Source organism: Lepus europaeus, chromosome 19 (assembly GCF_033115175.1).
Source record: "Lepus europaeus isolate LE1 chromosome 19, mLepTim1.pri, whole genome shotgun sequence".
Lineage (NCBI taxonomy): Eukaryota > Metazoa > Chordata > Mammalia > Lagomorpha > Leporidae > Lepus > Lepus europaeus.
The window spans coordinates 54,707,090-54,732,539 of record NC_084845.1 but is presented as its reverse complement, the minus strand read 5'-3'; the positions used below and the strand labels follow the sequence as shown (position 1 = coordinate 54,732,539).

The 25,450-nt window shown below is 61.2% G+C and overlaps 1 protein-coding gene across 1 annotated transcript; it reads left to right on the top strand.

The window, feature by feature from the left end:
* The first annotated feature begins 560 nt into the window (after positions 1–560).
* On the top strand, positions 561–21,717 carry SMPD3 (sphingomyelin phosphodiesterase 3). The gene is made up of 9 exons (XM_062177887.1): positions 561–592; positions 706–774; positions 12,840–14,371; positions 18,487–18,562; positions 18,667–18,822; positions 20,235–20,324; positions 20,471–20,534; positions 21,299–21,461; positions 21,616–21,717. Exons 3-9 carry the CDS (start codon positions 13,049–13,051, stop codon positions 21,715–21,717), a joined length of 1,974 nt encoding a protein of 657 aa, XP_062033871.1. The 5' UTR covers positions 561–592; positions 706–774; positions 12,840–13,048.
* The last annotated feature ends 3,733 nt before the right edge of the window (positions 21,718–25,450 follow it).

Sequence of the window (25,450 nt, the reverse complement as noted above, 5' to 3'; positions counted from 1 at the left end):
CGCTGGAGGCTACAGGGCAGCCGACCAGTTGTGGAGGGCAGGTCCACAGAGCGCAGGATCCCTCGGCTGCGGCAGCCAAGGGTGCAAAGAGCAGGTGGCACCGTGTTGAAAGACTTCACAGGAGTGCCCTCCCAACCGCTGCCTCCGAAAACCCCCGCTGGGTTCACAAAGTGTCCCCGCTGGGTCTCCCTTCTTGCGACCCCAACCCGACCCCACCCAAGCCCACCCCATCCTGGTGGCTACTGCCTTTCTTTCCAGGCCTGGGTTAGGTTCCCCCCACCCCCAGAAATCTTTGTGAGGCAGATGTTTACACAAAGTTCCTGGGGAGAGCTCAGCTTGTTCTGGCTTCTATCAGATCAAGCCCAGGCCCCAAGGCCCGAGTTCGCGTCCGCCCCGCCCCCACCGCTGCTGGTCCGAGTTGGCTGTCCACGTGTAGGGCTCGTACTTGCCATCCGCAGAGCTCTCCCCACCTGGCCTCCCTCTCCAGGCCCCGCCCGCACCCCTCCAGCCACACTTGGCGCCTGCGGGGACAGCCGAGCCCACACCCTCGCCTGGTGACTGCATGAAGGGTGTGGCGGTGCCTCCGGTGCAGGTGGGGCCCTGGGTTATTGTACCTGGCTCACCTGTCCCCGGCTGCTGGCTGGCTGTCGGTTGAGTTCCGGAGACTGTCCTGGTCACCTCTGTGAACTGTTCATCCCCTTTCAGGTCCTAACAGCCGCGACAAGACGTCCCCTCTCCAGAGGGAAGGGCAAGGTCTGAGGGCCCCCTCCGCAGGTGAGACGGTGGCTTCTGGAGGCGGCAGGGAGTGGGGGAGGTGCCGCTCTGTGTGAGCTCCGTGTTAATGTTTTCATATGAAGAGGTGCTGTGTGAAATTGTCTAGGAAAAGGGTCTGCTGCTTGGTTGACAATTTTGAAAATCATAGCTCTGGGATGAGCCGTTTGAGGCAAGCTCCAAGCTGATCCCCTTAGTGTGGCTACCGTGCTACCCCGGGGTGGAGGTCGGGGGCCGTGTCTGCAGCCCACCTCAAGGAGAGGCACTTCTCCAGCCACGGGAAAATGATTGAAGCAGCACTTTACAAAAGGGGTGGGATGCAGGTTAGCCGTCCTGGGAAATGTATCCAGGTACCACGGCCCACTCAATTATCTAAATATATATATATATATATATATATATATATATATATATACACACACTCAAATGCTAAAACCCAGAGCCGGCAAAAATATCGTGAAGTAGGCATCAAGCAGTCAGTGAGCTGACATAGCCTTAGTGGGAAGTAGTTTGGTGATTAGCAGGTACCAGAGAAGCTGTGAAGTTTACCAGTTCTACTCATGAGTCTATCCCAGAGCAGGCATCCAAACTGCCAGGCTATTCTAGAAACTAGGGACACAGTGACACTGCTGACAGCCTCAGACCTGGAGGCAAACAGCAAGGTCACTATAAGAACCCACCCCTTCCCAAATTAAAGTCCGGACTGCCAGGGAGGTCACCAGGCTGCAGGTAGGAACGCCTGGGGGTCCAAGGAGGCAGACACCTGGATGAGGCCAGCAGCCCAAAAGGAGGGAGGGAGGTCGTTGTCACTGGGATCTTCATTAAGAGCTTAAGGGTCTGGAAGAAGCGCACAGGATCTTGCTGTATGGAAGCTGAGGTAGCGTGATAGGGACTGTGTGTCACTTCTAGGAGGTAAAGGCGGTTGGTACTGGGTGGTGCTCATTTACGTAGTTTGAAATACATTTGCATGTCATTTATATGCAGCCTTGGCAAGAGAGGTAGAGAGAAAAGGGAAATTGGAGTTAGGTGGCCCGGCTGCGCCTCTCAGGGACTGCCACTCACCTCTCTGGGCCTCAGCTTCCTCATCTGTAAGTGGGAGCAGCTGTACCCATTTGGGGTGTGTGTGCACACCCGCGGTGGGAAGCATCCCCTGTGATGCACATGTTCTGTGAGGCGTGAGGGGCGTGCTCGGTGACATCTGACATGCGCGTTGTTTCTGCCTTCCTGGTGCCGTTCTCACCTCCCTCCCGAGTGCTGCAGACTGGCTCCTGGCTGTGCCCCACCTTAGCAGGGAAAGAGAGGGCAAGAAGAAAGGGAAGGAATGAGTTCCACGTAGCAGGACTGCTACTTAGCCACTTGGCGGAGTGCCACCCGCAAAGCCAGGGGTGGGTGCTGGAATACATACTGAGGGCCTGTGGGGAGCGGCGGGACCCCCAGGCCTCCTCCTTTGGCCTAGAGTTAGAAAACAGAATCCTTCTTCGGGCAGACTAGGAGGGGGTCGTGAGCACTCTGTCCACCTTCTCCCTGGTTGGGGCGAGGGGTCTCCAGCCAGCCAGGTTCACTCAGGCTGGCCCAAGTCCAGGAGAGACACAGCAACAGAGCAGCAGGCTGCGAGCCCGAGGCTGGCGTGGGCTGCGTGGTGCAGGCGGGACGCACTGAGCACTTTGGTTAAACAGACCGGTGAATGCGTGCGCCGGGTCCTCCACTCGGGCCCCTGCCTCACAGCTGCCCCTCCCCGCCCGCTCTTGGCTGTCCTCAGGAATGTGGTGGGCTGCGTGGGCATCAAGGGGGCGGCCTTGGTAAGACTTCCTGAGTGGCCCTACCCTCAACTCAAGCTCCCATGCTCTCTCACTCTCTCCGTCTCCCTCCTCCTGACCTGCTTCTCCCTTGCTCACTGACTGATCCACCTAGTACATTCCTGTCCCTGCCCTCTCTCCACAGTGCACCCCTCCTCAGTACACACACCTGGAAAGCAAAGTCTGTGCCGCTAGAAATACCCAGAGCAGTCCCAGAGCTGCATGTGGCCCGCCGGGCCCCAGGCTCCCTGCCTAACAGCTGCCAGCCCGGGCTGCGCCCACCTGCGGGCCCCTCGCCACAGTGTCTGCCCACACTCTGCCCCCGGATCCTGGGTGGCCCCTCAACGTTGCCCGGCCCCTGCGACCACCCCTACCTATACCAAGCCAGGTTTCCAGAGCCTTCCTTCTCCACGGCTGTGGTTTGCTTTCCTTCTAACGCCACTGCCTCTCTCTGACCAGGAAGTGTCCACTAGAAATTAAAAGATGAAGGCTTAGCTGCCCTCACATGGTCCCAGAGGCCCTGGACACAAAGCCAGAGTGGTCTTTCTCAGTGCACATGATGAGGAGGGAGCCTCCCTTCTGGCTCATTCTGGGGCAGAAGCTATCTATCATCATTGCCATTCAGAATGAAGGTCTTTCAGAAGAGAGTCAGGGCTGGCTCCATTCGTGGGAAACCGAGGGCTGTCATTCAGTGAGGCTTGTTTTGGCCTCAAGGAAATGGGCTGATTACACAGCAAGCCAGAGCCTCCCTCAACTGGTCGGGGTTGGGTGTGTGATGCTTGGCTACCATCAGAGGTTTCCTTCTTGCTCCCGCTACGTGTGGGTTAACTGTAGCCCTGCTCCATGTCTCTGCAGCCTGAACCCAGGCAGATAGAGCAGCTGTCGCCTGGTACACCGCAGGCCGCTGGGCCAGAGGAGAGAATTGGCTGCTAAGTACTCTGGCCCAGCAGTGGCAAGCATCACTTTCCTCTCAGCTCCCTGGTCAGAACGAGGCACAGGATCCCACCCAACCACTAGGACACCAGAAAGTACCATCCCACCGCATGCCTGGGTAGCAGGCTCCGGCTGCTCCTGGAGCCAAAGGGAGTGAGACAGGGTACCGTGCCAGGTGTGCAGGGAGACGCGGCAAAAAGGAAAAATCTACCGAGATCTTGACCCAGGCAAGAGGTTGCTCCTGAATGAAGGTGTGGCACCATCTACACCAGCAATCTGGGTGCTCAGAGCTGCCACAATCAAGGAGTAGACAGAACACCACTACCAGAGGCACAGGTGTTAGCTGGAACCCAGGGTCCCCAAAGAGCCAGAGAAAGGCAAGTTTGGTAGCAGCACTTAGACTACAGCCCCGGGACTTCCCCCTCACCTGCCTTGATGTGGACAAAGGAGAGGTTCACAGTCGAGCAAATCAAACTCCAGATGCATCTCCCTGGGCACAGACTCCAGGAAGCCCCAGTGTCCCCGTCCCCAGTTACATGTTCTAGAAGCACCAGTAGGCCTCACAGGCAGGGAGAGGCTCCCAGGCTGCCATGTGTAGAGGCAGGACATGAGGACAGCAGTGACCTGGGGTCAGAGGTCGCTAAAAGGGCCCAGGACAAGGGCCTGAGCCTTGTGTGGCCAGTGAGACCAGCCTCGGTGCAGCCACAGGGAGGGTGAGTGAGACGCTGCCGCCTGCTTCTGTCTACTCTTTCTCACACATGTGCTTTATTTATTTATTTATTTTTAATATTTTATGTCTTTATTTGAGAGGCAGGTTACAGGGAGAGACAGAGAAAGGTCTTCCATCCACTAGTTTGCTCCCCAAATGGCCGCAACAGCCAGAACTGGGCCGATCTGAAGCCAGGAGTCTCTTGGTCTCCCACGTGGGTACAGGGGCCCAAGCGCTTGGATCATCTTCCACTGCTGTCCCAGGCCATTAGCATGGAGATGGGTCGGAAGAGGAGCAGCTGGGACATGAACAGCGTCCATGAGGGATGCTGGTTAGCCTACTACACCACAGCCCAGGCCGCAGTCATTGGCTGTGTAATCCCTGCATAACTTCCACCCCCCTCCAGGCCTCGGTGTGTTAACTGTTCTTTGTACAGCAAACCTGAAGGCTGAACGTGCAGCGACTCCCTTCCAAAGCATTTTTGTAAGCGCATTCCGCTTTAGGAAGGTTCACCCTCTTCATCTGAGCTCTCTGGCACCTTGAGATGCCGCCCACCGCCTAGTCAGCCAGTCCGTTCCGGGAGGAAACACTGCACAGGGGCCGCACAAATGCTAGCACTCGCGTGGACTTGTGTTTAGAACTCTACTCCCACGGGAAATATGTTCCATTCCTTTCTAAGCAAAGCTTCCAAACCTTGTTTTGGCCCGTGGACCATTGACATCAGCCTTCGTGTCAGGGAAGCGGGGGCCTGGGGAGCGAGGCACCGCTGGTCTCTGTCCTCAAGGAAGGGCTTCGGAAGTGGCAGCGGCGATACCCCCTGGGGACACACCTGCTGCTGCTCAGCCCTAGCTCACCCGAGGAAGTGACGTGCCCGCTGGGGAAGCCCTCCCCTGCTCCTGGCCACTTGGAAGGCTCAGCTCAGGCCCAGCGCCCAGCGCCCAGCACCCAGGCAGGCTCAGAGCGCGTGAGGAGAGAGCAGGAGGCCTGGCTGAATGCCCAACTGCAGGCACAGCCTGCCCTGTCCCGTGTGAAGAAGGCCTTGTGGATGGGGTGGAGATCACAGAGCCCATCGTCCCCCTAGAGGAAGCCTCCCCACTCCCACCCCCCCCTGCCCCCACTGCTCTCTGGCTGTCTCCCACAGGCTTGCCATGGGGCGCCAGGGCTTCTGCCGCAGCAGACTCGGGGCAGCCGGATCTGCCTGTGGTGGCAGAGGGGAGGAGGGCAGGTGCGGCTTGGGATGACCCAGGTGTGGATCTAGGTGTCACCATCCAGCCTTCCCTTTAGTAGCCCTTTGAGTCACTGGCAGCTGTAGGGTGGCCACATCTTCAAACTCAGTTCTTTGGAGATGGCCTGTGTCACTGCAGCACCGGGGCCTGGACCCAGGGGTCTTGCTATCTTAAACGTCCCTGGCCCGTGCACCACCACCCTGGCTTGAGATTGGCTTTCAGTCACACACAGATTGGCTTTGTCTGGGCTGCCTGAGTTCTGACGTGGAGATGGCGAGGCTGGCCAGGCAAAGGAGTGCTCCGAGCTGCCCCAGACTGGCTCCTGTTCTCAGAAACCACACGATGCATTAATAGCTCCCATGGAAAGTTTCTTTTTGAAAATGTTACGGCCCTTTTGGCTGCAGCTGGCTTCTGTGGAGGCTGTGACTCAGGCTTGCACCGACAGCCAGAGGCAGACAGCTCCGACCCAGTCCCACCAGGAGACGCGGGCCCCCAGACCCTGCACAGCCCCATCCTAGCCCACATCTGGGGGAACGGGGCGGCCACGGGAGGAGGAGTCTTCGAAGCCTCCAGCTGTATCTAAGGGCCTGTGCAGCAAGGGAACGAACAGTAGCAGCAGTAATAAAAATATACCAGAGAGGAGGCAGCTCTGCACAGAGTGCCGCCCCCCCCCCCCCCCTGCAGCCGCCGTGAGACATGGTTACAATCCCTGCTGAGCGCAGGCAGTCTACGGCTCTCTGAGAAGTCGGTGAACAACTTGCCCCATGGCAACAGGAGGGCCTGACCCCACACCTGTGTGTGTGTGTGTATGTGTGTGAGAGAGACACCGTCTGCTTGTACTGCTGTCTCCAAGGGATGCCTGTGAGGAACACCAGGCCTCCACTGGACCCAGTGGGCAGCTGGGGGAGCCACAGCAGGAGTGCACAGGACAGGGAGGAGCTGGTAAGAACTGAGTTTTGGAAAAAGCATCTATCTGGCAGATGAGACAGGGTCCTTTTCGTGGCAAGCGACAGGAGCCCGATCAAATTGGCCAGAGAAAGGAAAAGCGGGACTTGTGACTCCTTCGTTAGAAAACCTGCAGGTTGCGTCGGCTTCACACACAGGGGACCAGAGCTCAAAGCTGTCACCAAGGTTTAGGCTTTCTCCTTCTAGCCCTAGGACCTGTTTTCTTCTGAACTGGATTCATTCCCAAGGTAGATTCCGGAAGGTCCAGGCTCTTTGTACTTCCATCTCAGAGAAAATGCTGGCAGCTTTCCTGAGGTCTGGTAAGAGTTCCAGGGAGACCCTAGCTCGGTGCAGCTTGGTTGTATGACCGTGCAGCAGGGCAGGCAACAGTGGATGCACCAGGCCCGAGAGCGAGGCAGGGCTGCACTGGGGCCTGTGGCAGGGCCGGAACTCCGAGTTCCATCAAGGATGTGTGAACAGACGCTACCTGATTAGACTGACAGTGGGGTGTGCGGAGCAGGAGGGCGGGGACAGGCCGGGAAGGCGAGGGAGAGTGCCTGGGAGGAGGAGGCAGGTGCTTGGTTTGGATCTAGGGGGAGGATGCGCCTGTGTCCAGGGGGTCCCTGCTACAGCCCTCATGCTCATGCTGGACCCCAGACCCCAGTTCTGCGTGGGCCACGGCTGCTCAGGATTAGCCTGAGTTTCTCGCCGCCTCACCCTAAAAGGCATCCTCTTCAGCCTTTCTTTCTGTTCTCTGCCGAGTCGACTCTGAGTTTCAGCAGCTCAGCGCTCATGTTGCCATGCCAACGCCTTCCTGGCAGGCATCCAGGCGGAGACGGGCTGGCCCGAGATCCGTGCTGCTGGCGGACACAGGCACACTTGGGTAATTGGATTGGAGCAATGCACAGGGCCTTTCCTGCGGAAACCTGGGGCTTGGTCCAGCTCCTGTTCAGACACAAGCCCGTGGACACAAAGAGGACTCAGAGGAGGTCCCTTGTCTCCAGGACTCTGGGCCCTGCTGCTGCCAAGGGAGGGCTCAGCAGGCGTGCAGGCCAGGAGGAGTGAAGAAAGGACAGGACCAGACCCAACCTAGCCCCCAAATAGGGCAACTCCCAGCCCTCATCAACTTTCCAGAAGCTCCTTGGGCTGAGATCCTTCAAGGATGCTATAGGCTTCTGTGGAGGGGCCGGCAGAACTAGTCTGGCTTGCTCACTTTCCCTCTGCATGAGAAATTCAAATTCAAAGCCTGCATCCACAAGCCCTTTGAAGCCTCTGGGTGAGCAGCGCCTGTGTACCAGTGCACCTGTCAGGCTCATTTCCCAGGGGGCTGGGGCCTGGGGCCTGGGGCCTGGGGGGCGGGGGGGGGGCTGCGGTAGAGGTCCTGCCCACCACAGCTTGCCCAGATGGGAGCAGCCTGACCAGGCCCTGTACCTGAGGGTGCCTTTCCCTGGCCAGGGCAGGTCAGCCGGCCCCTGAAGCCTCAGCCAGTGTCTAGGAGGGGGCTTTGGCTCAGCTCTGGCCTCTGAGCAGCCACGGTTCCCCACTTCCTAGGCTGTGCTGTCTACAGTTCCAGGTTAGCAACAGGTGTCTCAAGTGCGGACAGGTTAGCTGCAGAGTGTCAGTAAGCCCTTGGAGCAGCTGCAGCTTCTTGCTGCTGATATCCAGGCCTACCCAGGGGTGCCCTCGGCCGTCACACTCAGGCCCAGCCCAGTCTTGGCTGCAGGGCAGAGGAACGAGTTAGTGAAGGCTGAGCCTCTGGCCAGTGTGGACAGCTTCTTGGAGGGTCCCGAGAGTTGTGTGGCTGTGTCCACCCCTAGAACAGCGTCCAGGCCATGGACTGCAGAGCACGACCAGGACATAGGAGCTCACCTCCGCAAAGGGGAGCTCAGGAGGTAGGGAAGGAGGCAGGGCCAGCCGGGCCAGCAGCCTGGTACCTGGGAGGCATCGCTACCCATTGTCAAGACCGGCGCCGCTGTCTAGGTCAGCCTGAGTCCCAAGCCCAGACAGCACTGTGAAGCCAAGGGTGAGGGGCAGATCTAGACCCCTACTCAGCTGCTGTGACTCCCAGGAGCCCTGTTTGGGGCACTGAAGGCCCCCACTGAGCCCAGGCCCTAGGAGTGACTGTTGGGCTTACCCAGACCTGGAAGGGCTTGAGGGTCTCTGGGCCTCCAGCTCAGCCCTGGAGACCATGGTGTTGGGGGGCAGAGAGGGGGTCTACCTCAGAAACTCCAAAAGTCTCACTGCAGGACTCACAAGGGGGTGGAACCCAGGAACGGGTGCTGGTTTTACAGTAAGAACCCGTGTAAGAGCAATCCAGTTTGTGAGGTTGGGCTGCAAAAACTTTTATGATCTCTGCCAACCCCATCAGCCCAGCCCCAGTGGACGTCACTTGGCAAAGCTGTCAGCCCAAGGACACAGAAGCAGAGAGCTGGGGCGTGGAGGAGAAGAAAGGGTCCCTGGCCCAGAAACAGGCCTAGGCTGAGCCCACCTGCTCTGTCCCAATCGCGCTGTGGGAGTGCAGACGAGAGGGGACAGAGGAGGGGTGCCACCGAGCACCTGCCTGTGCCGTGCGTGGGAAGCCACCTCCGGCCCTGGCCGCTCCTCCAGACTCCAGGGTTCTCTGAGAAGTTGCCAGCTCCCAGCATTCAATCCAGCCTCTCCTCTTTCACAGAGAAAGTGTAGATCAGACTAATTAATGTGTTGTTGTTTGTTTTCCCTCCTTTCATTGCCCTCAGACAAAATAATTAACCACAGCACGTTGGAAACAGGCGCACGGGTGGCAGTGCCCTTTGTGTCTCCTGCATCTGCAGCAGCTTCTATACGTGGAGGCAGAGGTGGCCCCCGGAGCAGCGCGGGGGCAGCACCTGGGAGGGCGCTTCCTGTCCGGGGCACGGCTCTCGGCTCTGGCGAGGGAAGCCGGGGTGGCTGTGAAGCAGCTGGGAAAGGCAGGCGTTGTCTCTGCCACACCCTAGAGGACCCGCTGGTGGCCACCACTGCCCACTGGCCCTCAGGGCTGCTAGCGCGTCAGATCCCATTGGCCCTGACGAGAGGCCAAAATCATTCATTCCTGCGACCAGCTCGGGAGAGGTAGAGAGGCCAGGCCTGGCCACTCCTGCCACTGCAGGTGGGAAGGGGGCTGGGGGCAGCTGAGGAGGGACCTCCCTGGCCTCCCCAGTAGCCTGTCCCTGCTGAGGTCAGATCCCACCTCTGACTGGCCAGCGCTGGGTGGAGCCACACGGGGGAACAGGTTTGAGGGATTTCTCTCGGGAAGCCTTTGAGGAAGTGAGGCTCCTCCGCCTCTGACCCGTAACCCAGGGGACACAGGCCAATTCTGCTTTGAGGATCATCCCTTTGCCGGAAGTGCCATGGGCTTGGCCTGCACAGCTTGCCCGCCTGTGCTGAGCCTCCCCTGCGGCCCCCAGAGCAAGCCTGTCCCCCCTGGACAGCCCCACCGGCCCTACCTCCCCAGCCTCGGGCATCAGGGGCCCATCACTCCTCAGACGGTCATTTTGTCATCCGTTCTTTCCCTCCCCAAACGTGGGGGCCACACCCGGGGCTCAGGCACAAGTGGACAGGGGTCCTGTCCTGATAGTGCCCACGGCCGGGGGCGGGGTCCTGCAGAGCAACAGCTCTGGCTCCTGGCAGGACACGGCACAGTGGGGAGGCGGTTTGCACGCTACAGGCTGCCATGGATGGGACCAAGGAAGCTCTGCCCAGCAAGATGTAGCTCAGCTGGGCCTGCAGGCTGAGGAGGCACTGATAAGAGACAAGGGGGAGGGTTCGGCAGAGCGCCTAGCAGGTGCGGAGGCCTGGCAGTCGGGCCCAGGAGCCAGCTGGGTGCTAGAGGCCCCAGAGAGGTGTGGGGGTGGGAGAGGAAGGAGCTGGTGGGAAGCGGGACACTGGACTCTGTCCCCAGAAACAAGGGGGCCACCAAGGGAGAGAGGCCATCAGATTCGTTGGGGCAGACCCTTCCGAACACTGCCCAGTGGGTGTAGGGGGCTGCTGAGCCTGGGGACAGTGAGGCTGGGCCAGGCTGGTGATGTCAGGCCAGAGATGAGGGAGCAAGCCTGCTCCGTGACACCAGGACCTCAGGAGTGACCAGGTGACCTCAGGAGTCTGACCTTGGTGGCAACTACAGCATCCTTGGGAGACCCCATCACTCCCTCCCATTGTCCCTACAGGGACACCACCCGTGGACTCTGGCCACACACAGTGAGCGCTGCTGGGCCGCTCTGCCTGCGCACTAGAGGGAGGGGCTGTTGCCCCACCCCACCTTAGATTTCTCTGGCAACCACGTGCAACTGGGTGGGGTGGGGTGGGGGTCTTACAGAAAGAGCAAGTGCGTGTGTCCTGGAGTCCCCGGCCAGATGGTGAGCATGGGAGGACTCCGGACACCCGCGAGCCTCCAAGCACTGAGTCACCGGTGCTGGCCGCAGAGCCAGGAGGTCACTGAGGCCACAGCCAGGCGGCCCGCTGGGTTGAGGGCTGCGCAGACCTGCCTGCCACTCCCAGCGTAACCGTGGGGATCGGCTTCAAATGAGTTCCCAGAAGAAAGTCAAGTCCTTGTGAAACACAGTTGCCAGGGCAGACACAGCCCCAGCTCAGGTTCACTGGGAGACAGGAGGCTCCCTGCCCCTACCACATCAGCACTGGGGCAGTGGCCACAGGGGTGCCCCTGGGCTACTGAATCCTCCAGAAATACCCCCTCACCGTGGGGCTGGCATTGCCGGAGGCGCCGAGGTCAGCCTCCACGCACCACCCCTGTCCAACGAGGTCAGCCTCCACGCACCACCCCTGTCCCAAGCACCTGCCACTGCCAGCCCAGGGCTCCGTGGTGCCCCCCGCCATGCAGCCCCTTCTTTCTAGAAGCTTCTGTTCTGTTGAAGCGGTGGCTGTGTCCCATAACATCTGTGAAACAGAACTGCAGAGACCAGGCCACTTGCAAGGGACAGGAACCCCAGTGGAAGTGCCAAAGCCACCGGGGGGAGGGCCAGAGCCCTCTCTGAGGAGGTAACTTCCAGGCTGGGTCCTAAGAGGAAGCGCGAGCGAGGAGGTGAGGGGCAGAGAGGGGTGGGACATTGCTGGGGGACCGGACAGTGAGAGGTGAGCCTCCGCACGGGGCAGGGCTGCCGAGGGGACGCAGCAGGGACAGGATCCTGGGCCAGAGCAGGTAGCCCAGTGGGGGTCTCAGGCACTGAGGCAGCGGGGAGTCTGGGTGACGCCCAGGTCTCCAGCTTGGGTGATCTGGAATCCAGGAGGAGCGGGTACAGGGTCATGGGGCAGGGCAAAAGTGGGCTGGGTTGGCAGGTGTGGGCAGGAAATGGACGCCCCTGCTGGCCTGGTCATGAAAACCCGCGCTCGGCGCTCGTGGAAGCTTTTCCACAGAACGAGCACCTGTGGGCCCCTGGAGGCTGAGCAAACACTCCAGACTCGTCTGTATTGATTTTACACTCAGCACAATAAATGCACCTGGGAGCCTCCCAGGCAGGCCCCCAGGACCTGCTCTAGACCCACGGTGGCTCCTGCGTGCCCCGGGGCGCGGACCCTGGGTGGACGGACCTGCTCTAGACCCACGGTGGCTCCTGTGTGCCCCAGGGCGCGGACCCTGGGTGGACGGACCTGCTCTAGACCCACGGTGGCTCCTGTGTGCCCCAGGGCGCAGACCCTGGGTGGACTTACTCTGACAGCTGGGGCTGGCTCTTGGAGGACCTGAGGGAGAGCGGTTACAGCCAGGGCCAGACCCACCTAGTCTCAGGGAGTTTCTCCAAGTGTCACAGGGACTGGCCGGGGTCTGGGTCCCTGCGGCTGGTCCTCTGCCCATCCTGGAAGTCGTCACGACACGGGCCATGCCGTGCCAGTGGCCAGGCTGCGAGCAGAGCTCAGCTGATGCCGCAGGTGAGGCCCCTGAGAGAACCTGGCTGCGTGTGGGTGGCGCCACCTCCTCCCAGGCCCTGCCAGCCACACTGCCCTCTGGCCCCTTCTCTGCACTCTGACCTACTTGGCATCCGTGTCGAGGGCTGTGTTTGCAGCCTCTGACCTGGGCTCGCTGGCCCGCCCACCTGAGACACACCCCTGGCCCCGGACGCACTTCCGCTGCTCCCCGCTGTTCCTCCCTGGTGTTGACCCAGGCAGCCTCTAGGGTCCCCGGCCCACCCCCTTTGCGTCCTCAAAGTCGTGCCCCTCAGAAAACCCGGGCTATTTTTCCAGCAATTACATTACAAGGTCAAGGTAGCCAGTTGGTGACAGTCATGTCCTCGTGTTACTCCAGGAAAACAAAACACTGGCAGGCAAATGGAGTGTGTGGGGTCCATCCTCCAGCCCCCGTGTGCCCTGTGTGAGCCTGCTGGCACCAGCCTGGTCCTGTGCTTGTTGCAGCAAACAGGGATGGGGTGAGCTGGGGGCACAGCCCCAGGGGCCAAATGTTCCCCAAATACCAATACAAGCTCCCTGTCTCTGCAGGCTCTCCGGCAGCCACCAGCGTCCCAGCATGGCCCGCTGAGGCCAACCATGACCGGCTGGCCAGCACTCGCCACTGACCACCCAGAGTCACACCGTGCCAGGAGGTGACCCTCCTCCAGCCGCCCACCCCCCATCCCGGCCCAGGAAAGTGCCCGCGGCTGCCACGGACACCATGTAGTAGGGCCGGCCGCGGCGCCCAGCGAGCTGCGATGGTTTTGTACACGACCCCCTTTCCCACTAGCTGTCTGTCCGCCCTGCACGCTGTGTCCTGGGCCCTCATCTTCCCATGTTACTGGCTGGTGGACCGCCTGGCAGCCTCCTTCCGGCCCACCACCTACGAGAAGCGCCAGCGGGCGGACGACCCGTGCTGCCTGCAGCTGCTCTGCACCGTGCTCTTCACGCCCGTCTACCTGGCCCTCCTCGTGGCCGCGCTGCCCTTCGCATTTCTGGGCTTCCTTTTCTGGTCGCCTCTGCAGTCCGTGCGCCGGCCCTACGTCTACTCACGGCTGGGGGACAAGGGCGCAGCCGGCGGGGCAGCCCTGCTTGGCGAATGGAAGGGCACGGGGACTGGCAAAAGCTTCTGCTTCGCCACCGCCAACCTCTGCCTCCTCCCCGACTCGCTCGCTAGGCTCAACAACCTGTTTAACACCCAGGCCCGGGCCAAGGAGATCGGACAGAGGATCCGCAACGGCGCCGCCCGGCCCCAAATCAAGATCTACATCGATTCGCCCACCAACACCTCCATCAGCGCGGCCAGCTTCAGCAGCCTGGTGTCGCCGCAGGGTGGCGATGGCGGGGCCCGGGCCGTCCCTGGGAGCATTAAGAGGACAGCCTCGGTGGAGTACAAGGGCGATGGTGGGCGTCACGGGGACGAGGCTGCCAATGGCCCGGCCCCTGGTGACCAGACCGATGGCAGCGGCCTTGAGGAGACCTGTATTGTGCGCATCGGTGGCGAGGAAGGGGGCCGACCCCCTGAGGCTGACGACCCTGCCCCCGGGAGCCAGGCCAGGAATGGGGCCGGAGGGGGCCCCAGGGGCCAGACACCCAACCACAGTCAGCGGGACGGGGATTCTGGGAGCCTGGGCAGCCCCTCCACCTCCAGGGAGTCCCTGGTGAAGGCGCGAGCCGGGCCGGATGGCAGCAGCAGCGGCACAGAGCCCGGCTCCAACAGCAAGCTCCTGTACAAGGCCTCAGTGGTGAAGAAGGCAGCCATGCGCCGGAGGCGGCACCCAGATGAGGCCTTCGACCACGAGGTCTCGGCCTTCTTCCCTGCCAACCTGGACTTCCTGTGCCTGCAGGAGGTATTTGACAAGCGGGCGGCCGCCAAGTTGAAAGACCAGCTGCACGGCTACTTCGAGTACATCCTGTACGACGTGGGGGTGTACGGCTGCCACGGCTGCTGTGGCTTCAAGTTTCTCAACAGCGGCCTCTTCTTTGCCAGCCGCTACCCTGTCATGGACGTGGCCTATCACTGTTACCCCAACGGGCGAGGCTTCGACAACCTGGCCTCTAAGGGCGCGCTGTTTCTCAAGGTAGGAGGCGGTGGCCTGCCCGGGGGCCACGTGGGGAGGTGGGCTGCAGCCAGGGAGCCCAGGCTGAACCCCTGAGCCCCTGAGCCAGGGGCCGGGGAAGTGGCAGCACAGGCACGAGTCGAAGCCCTGGGCTCAGGCACACCTGCCTGAGGGACCTCAAGCCAGTTCCCCAGGTCTGAGCCATCGGCTCCGACTGAGAAGGGGACGAGCTGGGGGCGGAGCAGGGCGGGGAGGCCTGGGAGGGGTCTGAGCCTTGGCTACCAGAGTGCCCGTGGTGATGGCGGCCACAAGGAGGGTGCTGGCAGCAGGGCGAGCACAGACCAAGGGCTGCAGGTGGTCACAGGACTCTCAGGTCCCCGGTCCCAGACCACAGCTGGCTCACGGAGGCCACGGGCTGCACTGGCCTGGACGCCGTTCCTTCCTGGCTGGCACACAGCTGCCATGCCAGGATCTGCCCACCAGCCATGGCTTCGCCTCCGTAGTCACTGATTAAAGTGAGTCATAATTATTTCTGCTAATTTGGATGCGATTGGAGGAGTTTTCAGACCACGATAATTTGGTTATTACACACTGTCTTCTGAGCCTGAGATGATCCGAATGTCGACTTCTGTTCTCCAGCCAAAGGCTGCTCCTGGTGCTTCCAGAGTGTTTTTTTTTTTTTTTTTTTAAAGATTTTATTTATTTTACTTGAAAGAGTTACACAGAGAGAGAAGGAAAGGCAGAGAGAGATCGATCGATCGATCGATCGATCTTCCATCTGCTGGTTCACTCCCCAGATGGCCGCAACGGCCAGAGCTGCGTCGATCCAAGCCAGGAGCCAGGAGCTTCTTCTGGGTCTCCCATGCGGGTGCAGGGTCCCAAGGACCTGGGCCATCTTCTACTGCTATCCCAGGTCATAGCAGAGAGCTGCATCAGAAGAGGAGCAGCCGGGTCTCGAACCAGCACCCATATGGGATGCCGGCGCTTCAGGCCAAGGCGTTAACCCACTGCGCCACAGCGCCAGCCCCCCAGAGTGTTCGGAGGCCTCACTGGGCGGCGGCAGAGCCTGCCCTGCTCCCTGCCCAGGGGCAGCCACTGCCCGTGTGAGCAATGCGAGGCTCGGAGGCCCCCGGGCTGGGTTTCCCTCACGTCTGTTTCTGTAGGAGCCGTGCTCAGCCTGTCCAGGAAGGTGCCAGCGTGTGAGCCTGGCGCCTGCTGGCAGTCAGGGCAGATGTCTCCACAGAATCTGCTGGAGCCAGGCAGGCGTCCCAGGACCCCACGCCCTCCGGGGTGCCCGATGGCTCTTGTGTGGCTCGGCCAGGGCAGATGTCTCCACAGAATCTGCTGGAGCCAGGCAGGCGTCCCAGGACCCCACGCCCTCCGGGGTGCCTGATGGCTCTTGTGTGGCTCGGCCAGGGCCAGGGTTGGGTCCCTGGCTCTTCATGCAGAGGCTGTGAGTGGAGTCCTCTGACGGACAGATCCAGCGCCCTCTGCTGGCCATGGCTCTGCGTTGTTCTGTTCTGGGTGTCTGCAGTCAGGCCTGGGGTGGGAGGGCTGCCGCTCACTCCCGCCTGTTACAGATGGCTCCAGGCCAGGGACCTTGCCTACCCAGCCCGGCCGAGCCACACAACCCCTCCTCACGCTCACCCAGCACCTGGTACGCTGACCACCATTCCCAGCAGGGTCAACAGGTCTCCCTAGCACAGCCCCTCCCCCGCGCCTCTGTCCGAATGGCCTCTTCTTGGCTCCTCCTGCCCCCTGGGCCTCAGCCTGGCCTGAAGATAGGTTTCACTGGCTCCCCGCTGGTAAGAAAACTTTCTCTGTGTTGGCCAGTATTCCCAAGGCAGGACGTTGCACCTAAAACCCAGCCTGCAGCTTCTCTCCACGCCTGGGCAGATCTGCCACCTGCTTCCCCACAGCTGTGGCAGCCCCACTGGGGCCTGGCTGCCCCTGCACCAGGCACAACCTCCCATCCCCACAGCTCCCTCAGCTCCCCCCGCCGCCCGCCCCAGCCCCAGGAAGTGCTGCCTTCCTGCCCTGACTGATGACCCTCAGCCTGGTCCCAGCCCAGTGCTCTCCTCTGCACCCCAGCACCGCCTCTGTGGTTCCTCCCAAACTGAGCCCAGCAACTGTCCCAGGTCGCCCCTCTCCCAGGTTCCCCCAGCCTGAAGCCAGGGGGCATGTAGCTGTGCCCTGTGCTGCCCTGTCCATCAAGGCTCTTGGTTTCACTTCCCAGGTAGCCCTGGGTCCAACATGTCCCAAAGCCACTGCCTGGCCCAGGCCACTATTCCTCTGCTTTGGCCCAACCGGGCCTTCTCTGCACCATCTCCGTGCTCACCGGCCACGGCCCACCTTCCACTTGGCCCCTCCGTTCACAAGGGGTCTCTGCACCCTGCACCCTGTTTGCCTCCATCCCACCCCGCCTTCGGCAGAGCCAGCTCACAGGAGCTCTGCTCAGTGGCTGTGCAGCTCAGGCAAAATTTCCCCGGGTGGGTTCCTCAGCCCTTGTGCTCAGGCGGGCACGGCTGTCCGTCCCAGCAGAGTCAGCCCCGTGGGAGCAGAGCTCTGTGTGCCCTCCCCTGCTCTGGTGCACCGAGCACAACCCTTCTGCCATGGGTGAAATTAAGGAGGCTTCCAATGGGACAGGCCCAGCCCAGAAAGGGCCCGGGACGCAGGAAGGAGGCTGCCTGCGGTCCCCGCACCTGCCCTGTGCCCCAGTCCTTCAGGGAAATGCAGGTCCCTGAGAGAGAAGTGACTGGGATCCCTTTAGCCTCGCCCAGGACAGGGCCTGGCTCCAGGCACCGCCCCTGTTGACAGTGCTTCCCCACCAGCCTCTCAGTGTGATTGTTTGTTTTTGCAAGAGAAACACAAGACAGCAGCTCCCGGGGACGTGAGCCAGGAATCAATAAATCCCAGCAAATAATAAAGTGGATCTCGGCGAGATCACACGACCGATTAAGAGGGGCAGTGGGGGTGCAGGAGAGGCTGCTGCTGCCTGCGTGCGAGTGCTGCCTCAGCCGGGCTCTCCTCAGCACCAGGGCCAAGTCTGACGCTGACACCTCTGGCCCAAGTCCCCTGGCCCAGCCCTGCACAGGGCAGGTGACAAGAGAGCTGAATTGGGCAGAGGCTGGCACATTAAGACCAACAGATGGGTGGCAGGTGCAGAGCCTGGCAGACCCCAGCGCTCAGAACGCAGCACAGAGTGGCCCATGGCGGCCAACAGGTCTGACCTGAACCTGCCTGGACCCTCTGAGCCTTGGGGCCCTGGCCTGCTGCTCAGCTTCCCTTGCTCTCACTGTGCTCAGCACGTCCTAGGTGAGTATGAATGAGGAGGAAACGGGCTTGGGGCCTGGGCTGCACGGGGGACCACAGCACCACCATGTGGCCTCTTTCAGCACCATGTTGTGTTTTTGCAACAGGAGCAAATGACCCTGGGCCTGTGATTCCATGGAGCCATTCCAGGGCTGAAGACTGGGTCGGGTAAATGGGCAAGAAGCGAATGGCCGATGTGAGTGTAGCAACGGCCCAGATCCAGGCCCTACAGCCCATTACCAAGTGGCCAGACATCTGTGCCCGGGGGCTGCGCGGGGGGAGCGGAGGAGCTCCAGAAACCAAGGAGAGGCATGCTGCCCTGAACCGACCTCACAGCAGGAGGAAACACGGACGTGCAGGCGTGGCTGCAGCATGGCCACTGCAGTTCTGGCCACGGCGGGCTCAGCAGCTGCTGCACCGGCCCTGCTACTGCACTGGGGACAGGGCCTCCCCCCAGACTCCTCCCATGTGGCCTCCAGCAGCTGTGGCCAGAGGTCCACAGGGTGGGGGCAGCCCTGGGGCCCTTGCACACGGAGGGCGCTGTCTCTGATGTACACTTGAGATGCCCATTTTGAATGACTTTCTCTAGTGGAGAGACAGAGCTCCCACCTGCTGGGTCACACTCTAAATGCAACAGTCAGGGCCAGGCCAAGCCCAAGCCAAGAGCCAGGAACTCCTGGGTCCCAGCGTGCAGCGGGGAGGCTGGCACACAGCACACCTGCGAGGGCTGGACCGAGCAGGCAGGTGGCTGTGGCTTGCAGCCCTCCACGCTCACGGCGGCCATGGCTGCTGCGGGCAGCACTGACGCCTCGCCTCCCCACCAGGTGCAGGTGGGAAGCACACCTCAGGACCAAAGAATCGTCGGGTACATCGCCTGCACACACCTGCACGCCCCACCAGGTATGGTCACCGCCCGAGGTTGTCCGGGGTGGGATCGGCACAGGCCCCGGACCAGTGGGCGGCCGCGCGAGCCCTCTCATCTGGTCTCTGTGCTTGGCCTGCAGAGGACAGCGCTGTCCGGTGTGAGCAGCTGGACCTGCTTCAGGACTGGCTGGCTGAGTTCCGAAAATCTACCTCCTCGTCCAGCACAGCCAACCCCGAGGAGCTGGTGGCGTTCGACGTCATCTGTGGAGATCTCAACTTTGACAACTGCTCCTCTGGTGAGGCCGCACCCCTGCCCACCGGGGCCTGCTGTTGGGAAGCCTTGGGTGAGGCGGCTCCAAGAACCCCCTGCCCTTCGAGGCGGAGACTGACTGCTCTGCCCCTACGAGTCCTAGAACAGGAGCCCACGCCCTCCAAGAGCACAGAGGCCTTGCCAGGGAGACCACACCCCGAAGTCAAACCCGGGCCAGGGCAGGCCTGCGGGCTGCCACTCACACCTGCGCTGCTGTCGCTGTGCCCTGGGCACTCCTCAGCGGTCCCCTAATGACCCTGAAGGGTGGGCATCCCGTGCACCCACGTGGTGTGGAGGAGCAGACTCAGGGTAACTGGCCCCACCCCACACAGCGTAAGGCAGTGCTCGAACTGGATTTGAACCCTGGGAACCCATTCTTAAACCACTTGGATAAAAGACCAACAGTTCACCTGTGGAATTTTTTTAAAGATTTATTTATTTGAAAGGCAGAGTAACAGAGAGAGACAGAGGATCTTCCATCCGCTGGTTCACTCTCCAAATCGCCACAATGGCAGGAGTTGGGCTGATCTGAAGCCAGGACCCCAGAGCCTCCTGTGAGCCTCCTGTGGGCCTCCTGTGGCTCTCCTACATGGGCCTTAAATAACTGACTGGAATAACAGATCTAGGCCAGTGGGTGTCACAGAGGCCTCCTGGGGTATGGACAGATCTGAGGCTGGTGTCAGAAAACCCCAGCTGTGGGCTCCTGGGCACTGGGCACCTGCTACCCCAGACAACTGACCGGTGGGGCCTGAGGGTCTCACCTGGGGCGCAGGGAGGTGCCCCTGTGTGGTGGCAGGTGCAGGGAGCTTGTGCCCCACCATGGAGCACACAGTCTCCCCCACGCCCCACGGAGCAAGGAACACCTGCAGCTGCAGCTGCCAAGCTGGCTCCTCCCCCACCATGTCCCTGTGGCCCCTGTCACAGCCACAGTACCAGCTCCGAACGCTGGGCGCTGGGGTGGGGACACAGGACACACAGCAGGAGCCTGGGGGGGGGGAGGAGTCCACCCAGCCAGCCCCCCTCCCTCCCGGGGGGGGGGGTCTCACAAAGGCCACATGGCTCCCAAGGCTGCCAAACAAGAACCTTGGATGGCCATCACCCCCTCTCTGAGCCTTGGGGGAGCCCAGGCGTCCCTCAGGCCCAGGACAGGAGCCCAGCTGGGGTGGCGTCAGCCAGCCACCCCCAGGTCTGCCTCTGCATCTGGAAGGCCTGAGGTCAGTGTCTGCCCGAGCCCCAGGGCGCCTGTGACCTCTGTCCCAGGGAAAGCTGGGGGTGTGGGGGGAGACACTTTCAAGAACAGAAAACCAGCCACCGGGAGCCACAGGCCCACCGAGAGGCAGCTACCTGAGGGAGGCCGGGACACACCTCTGAGGCCTGCACGCTCCCCCCCTCCCGCAGACGACAAGCTGGAGCAGCAGCATGCCCTGTTCACCCGCTACAAGGACCCCTGCCGCCTGGGGCCTGGGGAGGAAAAGCCATGGGCCATTGGTGAGCTGGGGCTCTGGGAGGGGCTGGGGCAGGGGCTGGGTCCACACCCGTTCCCCTGCCCCAGGGCCCCACTACTGGGGACACACTCCAGTGCCAAGGGGCCACCTCCCCCAGGCTGCGGTGACCACTCTTGCCCTTGTCCCCAGGTACCCTGCTGGACATAAACGGCCTCTACGACGAGGACGCGTGCACGCCCGACAACCTGCAAAAGTAAGGCCCAGCCCCCACCAGCTCCGGGTCTGGGCAGAGGCCCCAAGGCCAGGTCAGGCTGTGGGGGCAGGGCAGGGCGGGAGTCGAGAGCAGCTCAGCTCAGGCAGCTGTGAGCTTTCCTCAGGCGGAACCTGCCCCTTGCCCCACTGACAGCCCAAGGACTCGGCTGTGAGCTGGGCCCCAGCTGGGGGCTCTGCTGCCCCCAGGCCCTGTGGCCGGCCTTGCTTCACAGCTGAGAGCAGCCTGGGGTCTGCAGCGGCCTTTCCCAACCAGCAGCTACGCCACTGTGTCAGAGCTCAGCCTGCCTTGGCCCTGCTGGGTACAGAAAAGACACTGTGCAGGGGTGAGGCCCGCAGCACCCATCGGGCATGCAGACGACCCCCGCCCAGTTTCTTCCCAGTTTCACCACCGAACCCCAGATTTCCATCAAACTCACACTGGCGAGGGCAACGGCAGAACCAATTCATCACTCTCACAGTCACGGCCACGGTTCCTTGCAGCTCATTCGAGCCAATTAATTAGATTATAGACTAAATTGGAAACACCATCCTATGCCGAGAAAATTATCTTTTTATGAGACGATGATTTAAAAATGGCAATCAGTAACACTCAGATCACTGATGCCGGAATTAATTATCAAGGGCCGAGACAGGACGGGCCGGGTCCCTGAGCCGCAGGGACACTCTGGAGACTGGCTCCACACATGGGCCCTTCCAGGCTCTGGGTGGGGCAGGGGCTCATGTGCTCCCCGCGTATGCCAACAGGGTCCTGGAGAGCGAGGAGGGCCGCAGGGAGTACCTGGCCTTCCCCACCAGCAAGAGCCCAGCGGGCGGCCAGAAGGGGCGCAAGGACCTGCTCAAGGGCAACGGCAGGCGCATCGACTACATGCTGCACGCCGAGGACGGGCTCGGCCCCGACTGGAAGGCCGTGAGTCCACGCAGCCCCTCACTCACCATCGCGAGACCCGCCCTCCCCTTAGCCCTCTGGGAGCCCCAGGCTGCCCCCTCCACCAGGTCCCACCTTTGCAAGTCGCCCCCTGGGGTCTAATCAGAGTGCCTCTCTCCTCTCCCACTCAACCCAGGAGGTGGAAGAATTCAGTTTCATCACCCAGCTGTCGGGCCTGACCGACCACCTCCCGGTGGCCATGCGGCTGATGGTGTCTTCGGGGGAGGAGGAGGCCTAGAGCAGCCAAGTCGCCGGCCGGCGTCTGCAGCAGGGCCGCCGCCAGCCCTCTGAGCCGCAGCCCATCCCTGGGCCCTGTCCCCTCCATGGAGCGCTTGCCCGGTGCTGGGGGAGGTGGGCAGAGGGCGAGGGAGCAGGGAAAGCCTGGCAGCCATGCAGCTGCACCCCTGGGCCCCTCGGTGGACCAAGGACTCTGGCCAGCCTGGGGAGCCCTGGCTGCCTAACCAGTGCCATTCTTTCCAAACACGATTTTCTACAAACCTACAGCACAACCTAGTTTGTAACCCACGGGTTAGTTGAGAACCGGGTTTATGTACTCTTTGTATCTCTTCTCGAGCTTTGTCCAGAGTTCATTATTTTTGTCTGCTGCCAATGTCGTCTCGCATGCCTGCACCCTCGCATGCACGCTGCCCGCATGCCACGTGCCACGCTGTAGCCACACAGACCCCTTGCTCGGGCCTCACCCAAGGCCAAACTCCAAACACAATAAGAACCAGCCAAAGACGCGCCCCCTGGGCTCGGCTCAGCTCTGCCGCCTCAGCCAGGATGCGCAGGCGGGGACACAGGGCTCTTCCAGCCCAGGGCTCTTCCCAGGGTCTTCAAGGGCGATTGTATTTTAAAAAGAAAAACAGAAAATGTTAAAAACAAAATCCACCCTTCATGTTAAGGGTATAAACTGCTCAGCAGAGCCCTGCTCTATCCTGCCGCAGGGGCAGGGACCCACCTGCAGCCCGGGCAGCCAGCTGCTCCCCGGCTCCCTGCAGGCCGCGCTGGGCAATGGAGGCAGAACCAGGAAATCGAAGAAGAGGGCGTCACTTTTTTTACGAGCTTAAAGGGGGGAGGGGGGCCTTGATTTCAGAACTGATAGATTTGTAGCTTCTATCAAAACAAAACACATCCTCTCCTTTCGGATCCCCTCTCCCTTCGGGCCACCTCTCTGGCTCGGACCAATCCTTCCCTGGAGACGTCCCCACCCCCACCCCGCCATGGCTGACTGAGCTCAGGAACTGCCTGCCTCCGAGTGGGGCTGGGCTCTGCCTCCCGGGCCCATCCTCAGCAGCTACTACCCTGGCCAAGCCAGGGCTGGGGGATCCTAGAGAAAGGGACAGAAGGCCAAGGAGTGGAGAGCACACCTCTCCCCTCACCAGTGTGCAGGCAGAGCTGGCAAGGCCAACAGCTGCTGCTGGACCGGGGCAGTGGTGGGTGGTACTGGTTGGCATTGCAGGCACACAGAAGCCACCATGCCACCCTTCACCCGGGACCAGCCCCAGGCCCCTGGCTCAGCACAGCACAGCAGCCAACAGCCCACGGTCCCCCATCTGCTCCAGGCCTCCAGCTCCCAGGCGCCCAGCAGCACTGCCTCTGCCGTCCTGCCTTTAAACAGCTGGGCTGCACCCCAGTCTCACAGGGAGGCCTCTGCCTGCTGCAGGTGCCAGGCTCCGACGCAAGGTACAGTTTGTGACAACCTGCACTGGCCTCCCTCCTTGAAGCGCCCTGATTGCGTATCCAGCCTGGCTCAGAGCCAGCTCGGCGTGGCCAGGCTGATGGGAGCACCAGGTCCCAGCTACTGGAACCTCCTGGTGCTGGCGCGCCAAAGCTGTGCCTTGTCACACACACTGAACCGCAAAAAGGGGCCAGGCCCTATGCTGGGAGGGGGTGGAACACACTGCAAAGCATGGAGAGCTTGGCAAGAACGTGCATCCACTGTGACGCTGGCCTGCCTGCGGCCCCCGGGCCCAGGAGGCCCCTCCCTTGCCCAAGTCCCCCCAGTGCTCTCTGCCTCGCCTCCTTCTCCAAGGGTACAGCCTGTTAGGGCCTGGCTTCATGGTGTGAGTCCCCTGCTCTGAGAACAACTGGGACTCTAGACCCACACAGGCCTGGATCTGCGGGCAGGCCCAGCTCCTAGGCCTCCCAGTGTGAGCAACACAGCAAGGCGGAGGCTCCAGCAGCTTCTGCTCCAAGAGGGGAGCACAAGTGGAGTCAGGGCCACATGTGTGCCTCCCTCCTGACTCCCAGGTGGCCTCAGGCAAGTCACAGCGCCCTGTGCCTCGGTCATCTTCTGTCATCACAAGGTCACCTCTGCCCAGCCAGGTCCTGGGTCCAGAGGAGGGACATCTGCCTACCAGCCCCGTCCTATCCCTCCATGCTGCGCCTGCAGACTCCAGGGCTTGTGTACAAGCCAGGCTTTTCCACTTCCATTTTAAAAAAAACTGCCGGGATCTCAGACTCTATGGCATCCCAGTCCTGGGAGGGAGCGGACACAGGGGCCGCCCAGGCCCCAGACCAAGGCTCCGTCCGCCCTGGCTCAGGCTCGAGAGGCCATGAGGCACTGGGTCAGCCTGGGAAGGAAGCATTCATTTCCATTTGTCCACACCCACCCTGAGTTTTCAGTATTTAGCCCTGATGCTTTTTAACTATTGTATTAACTTGCTGAGATTTAGAAATACTGTTTTAAAAAAGGAAAAAAAACCTTTTTTAATTTCTGTATTTTTTTCTGTATTGTATCTTCATGGGACATTAGGGGTTTTATATGGTAAGCACACCTAAGGTTTTGGCAAAAACATTATCAAATATATATGTAGACGATTCTTCCCCAGAAGAGAACCGATCGTCACACGTGATGAAATCTTTTGAAAGAGAGGTGTTTTTTTTCCTTTACTGGTGCTGAAAGGAAGGATGGATACCAAGGAGAATAAAACTGTGAGGCTCAAGGCCAGTGTTCTGCATTTATTTGCGCGCCAAGCTGGGGGGCTAGCCCTGCCCTGACTCCAGACCCAGGAGCTAAGCAGCCTGGGGTGGGCCGTGGGGGGAAGACTGTCGGGGGACAGCCTTTCCTGCCCCAGCCACCGGATGGACAGCGTTAGCCTGCCCAGAAAAGCTAGGCCTCCAAGCCATCTGAGTTCGTTTTTTGGCTCAGCATCTCCTGTTTCCTCCAAGAACTGGGAGCCCAGCTGCAAAAGGGCAGCTTGTGTGTGGCCACCTTGCCTGGGACCCCATCCACCCAAGACTTCCAAGGGGGTGGTAAGGGGCCCTCTGACACCTGGGGGACCCATGGGACGGGGCCACACTCCCACTCCCTGTTCTGAGGGCGGTTTTCCTGGTCTGCACCTCAGTGACTGCCTCAGAGCAGTCTGCCAGAAGCCTGGTGCTTAGTGGGGGGGCTGAAATACTTCGCAGGTAATCTGGGTGAACCCCGTCCTTTCAGCCGGCCCTGCCAGGGTCTTCAAGGCCTGGGACCCAGATGTCCCCAGGAAGCAGGCAGGTGAAGAAGGTTCCTCCATCAGCACTGCCCAGCTCAGGGAGCCATGTGGACAGCCCCACCTCTACAGCCCAAGGAGACCCTTATGCTTCTGGGGCGGGAGACAGGGAGCACCGCCTAGGAGCTTTCTCCGCGCCATAAGCATGGTGGTCTCCTGGCCCCTCCAGCCCTTGGTGCTGGCCAGCTTGGAGCCAGCGGTGCGGAGGTGCAGAACTGGAAGAGGCTGTGCATTTGGGGAGTGGTCAAGATGCCACCTGGGGTGTGTGCATCCCATATCAGAGCGCCTGGACTTGTGTCCTGGCTCTGCTCCAATTCTAGCTTCCTTATGCTAATGCACACCCTGGGAGGCAGCAGGTGATGGCTCAAGTACTTGGGTCCCTGACACCTCCCTGAGAGATCCCTATGGCTTTGGCCTGTGCCCACCCTGGCTGTTGTGGGCATTTGGGGAATGAACAAGCAAGCAGACTGATCTCTC

Excerpts from the sequence above, each read along its gene's own strand:
- SMPD3 (XM_062177887.1), top strand. The coding sequence starts at position 13,049 with ATGGTTTTGTACACGACCCCCTTTCCCACTAGCTGTCTGTCCGCCCTG. Across the intron at positions 18,823-20,234 it reads CTTTGACAACTGCTCCTCTG|ACGACAAGCTGGAGCAGCAG; the intron begins GTGAGGCCGCAC and ends CCCCTCCCGCAG. Across the intron at positions 20,535-21,298 it reads ACGCCCGACAACCTGCAAAA|GGTCCTGGAGAGCGAGGAGG; the intron begins GTAAGGCCCAGC and ends GTATGCCAACAG.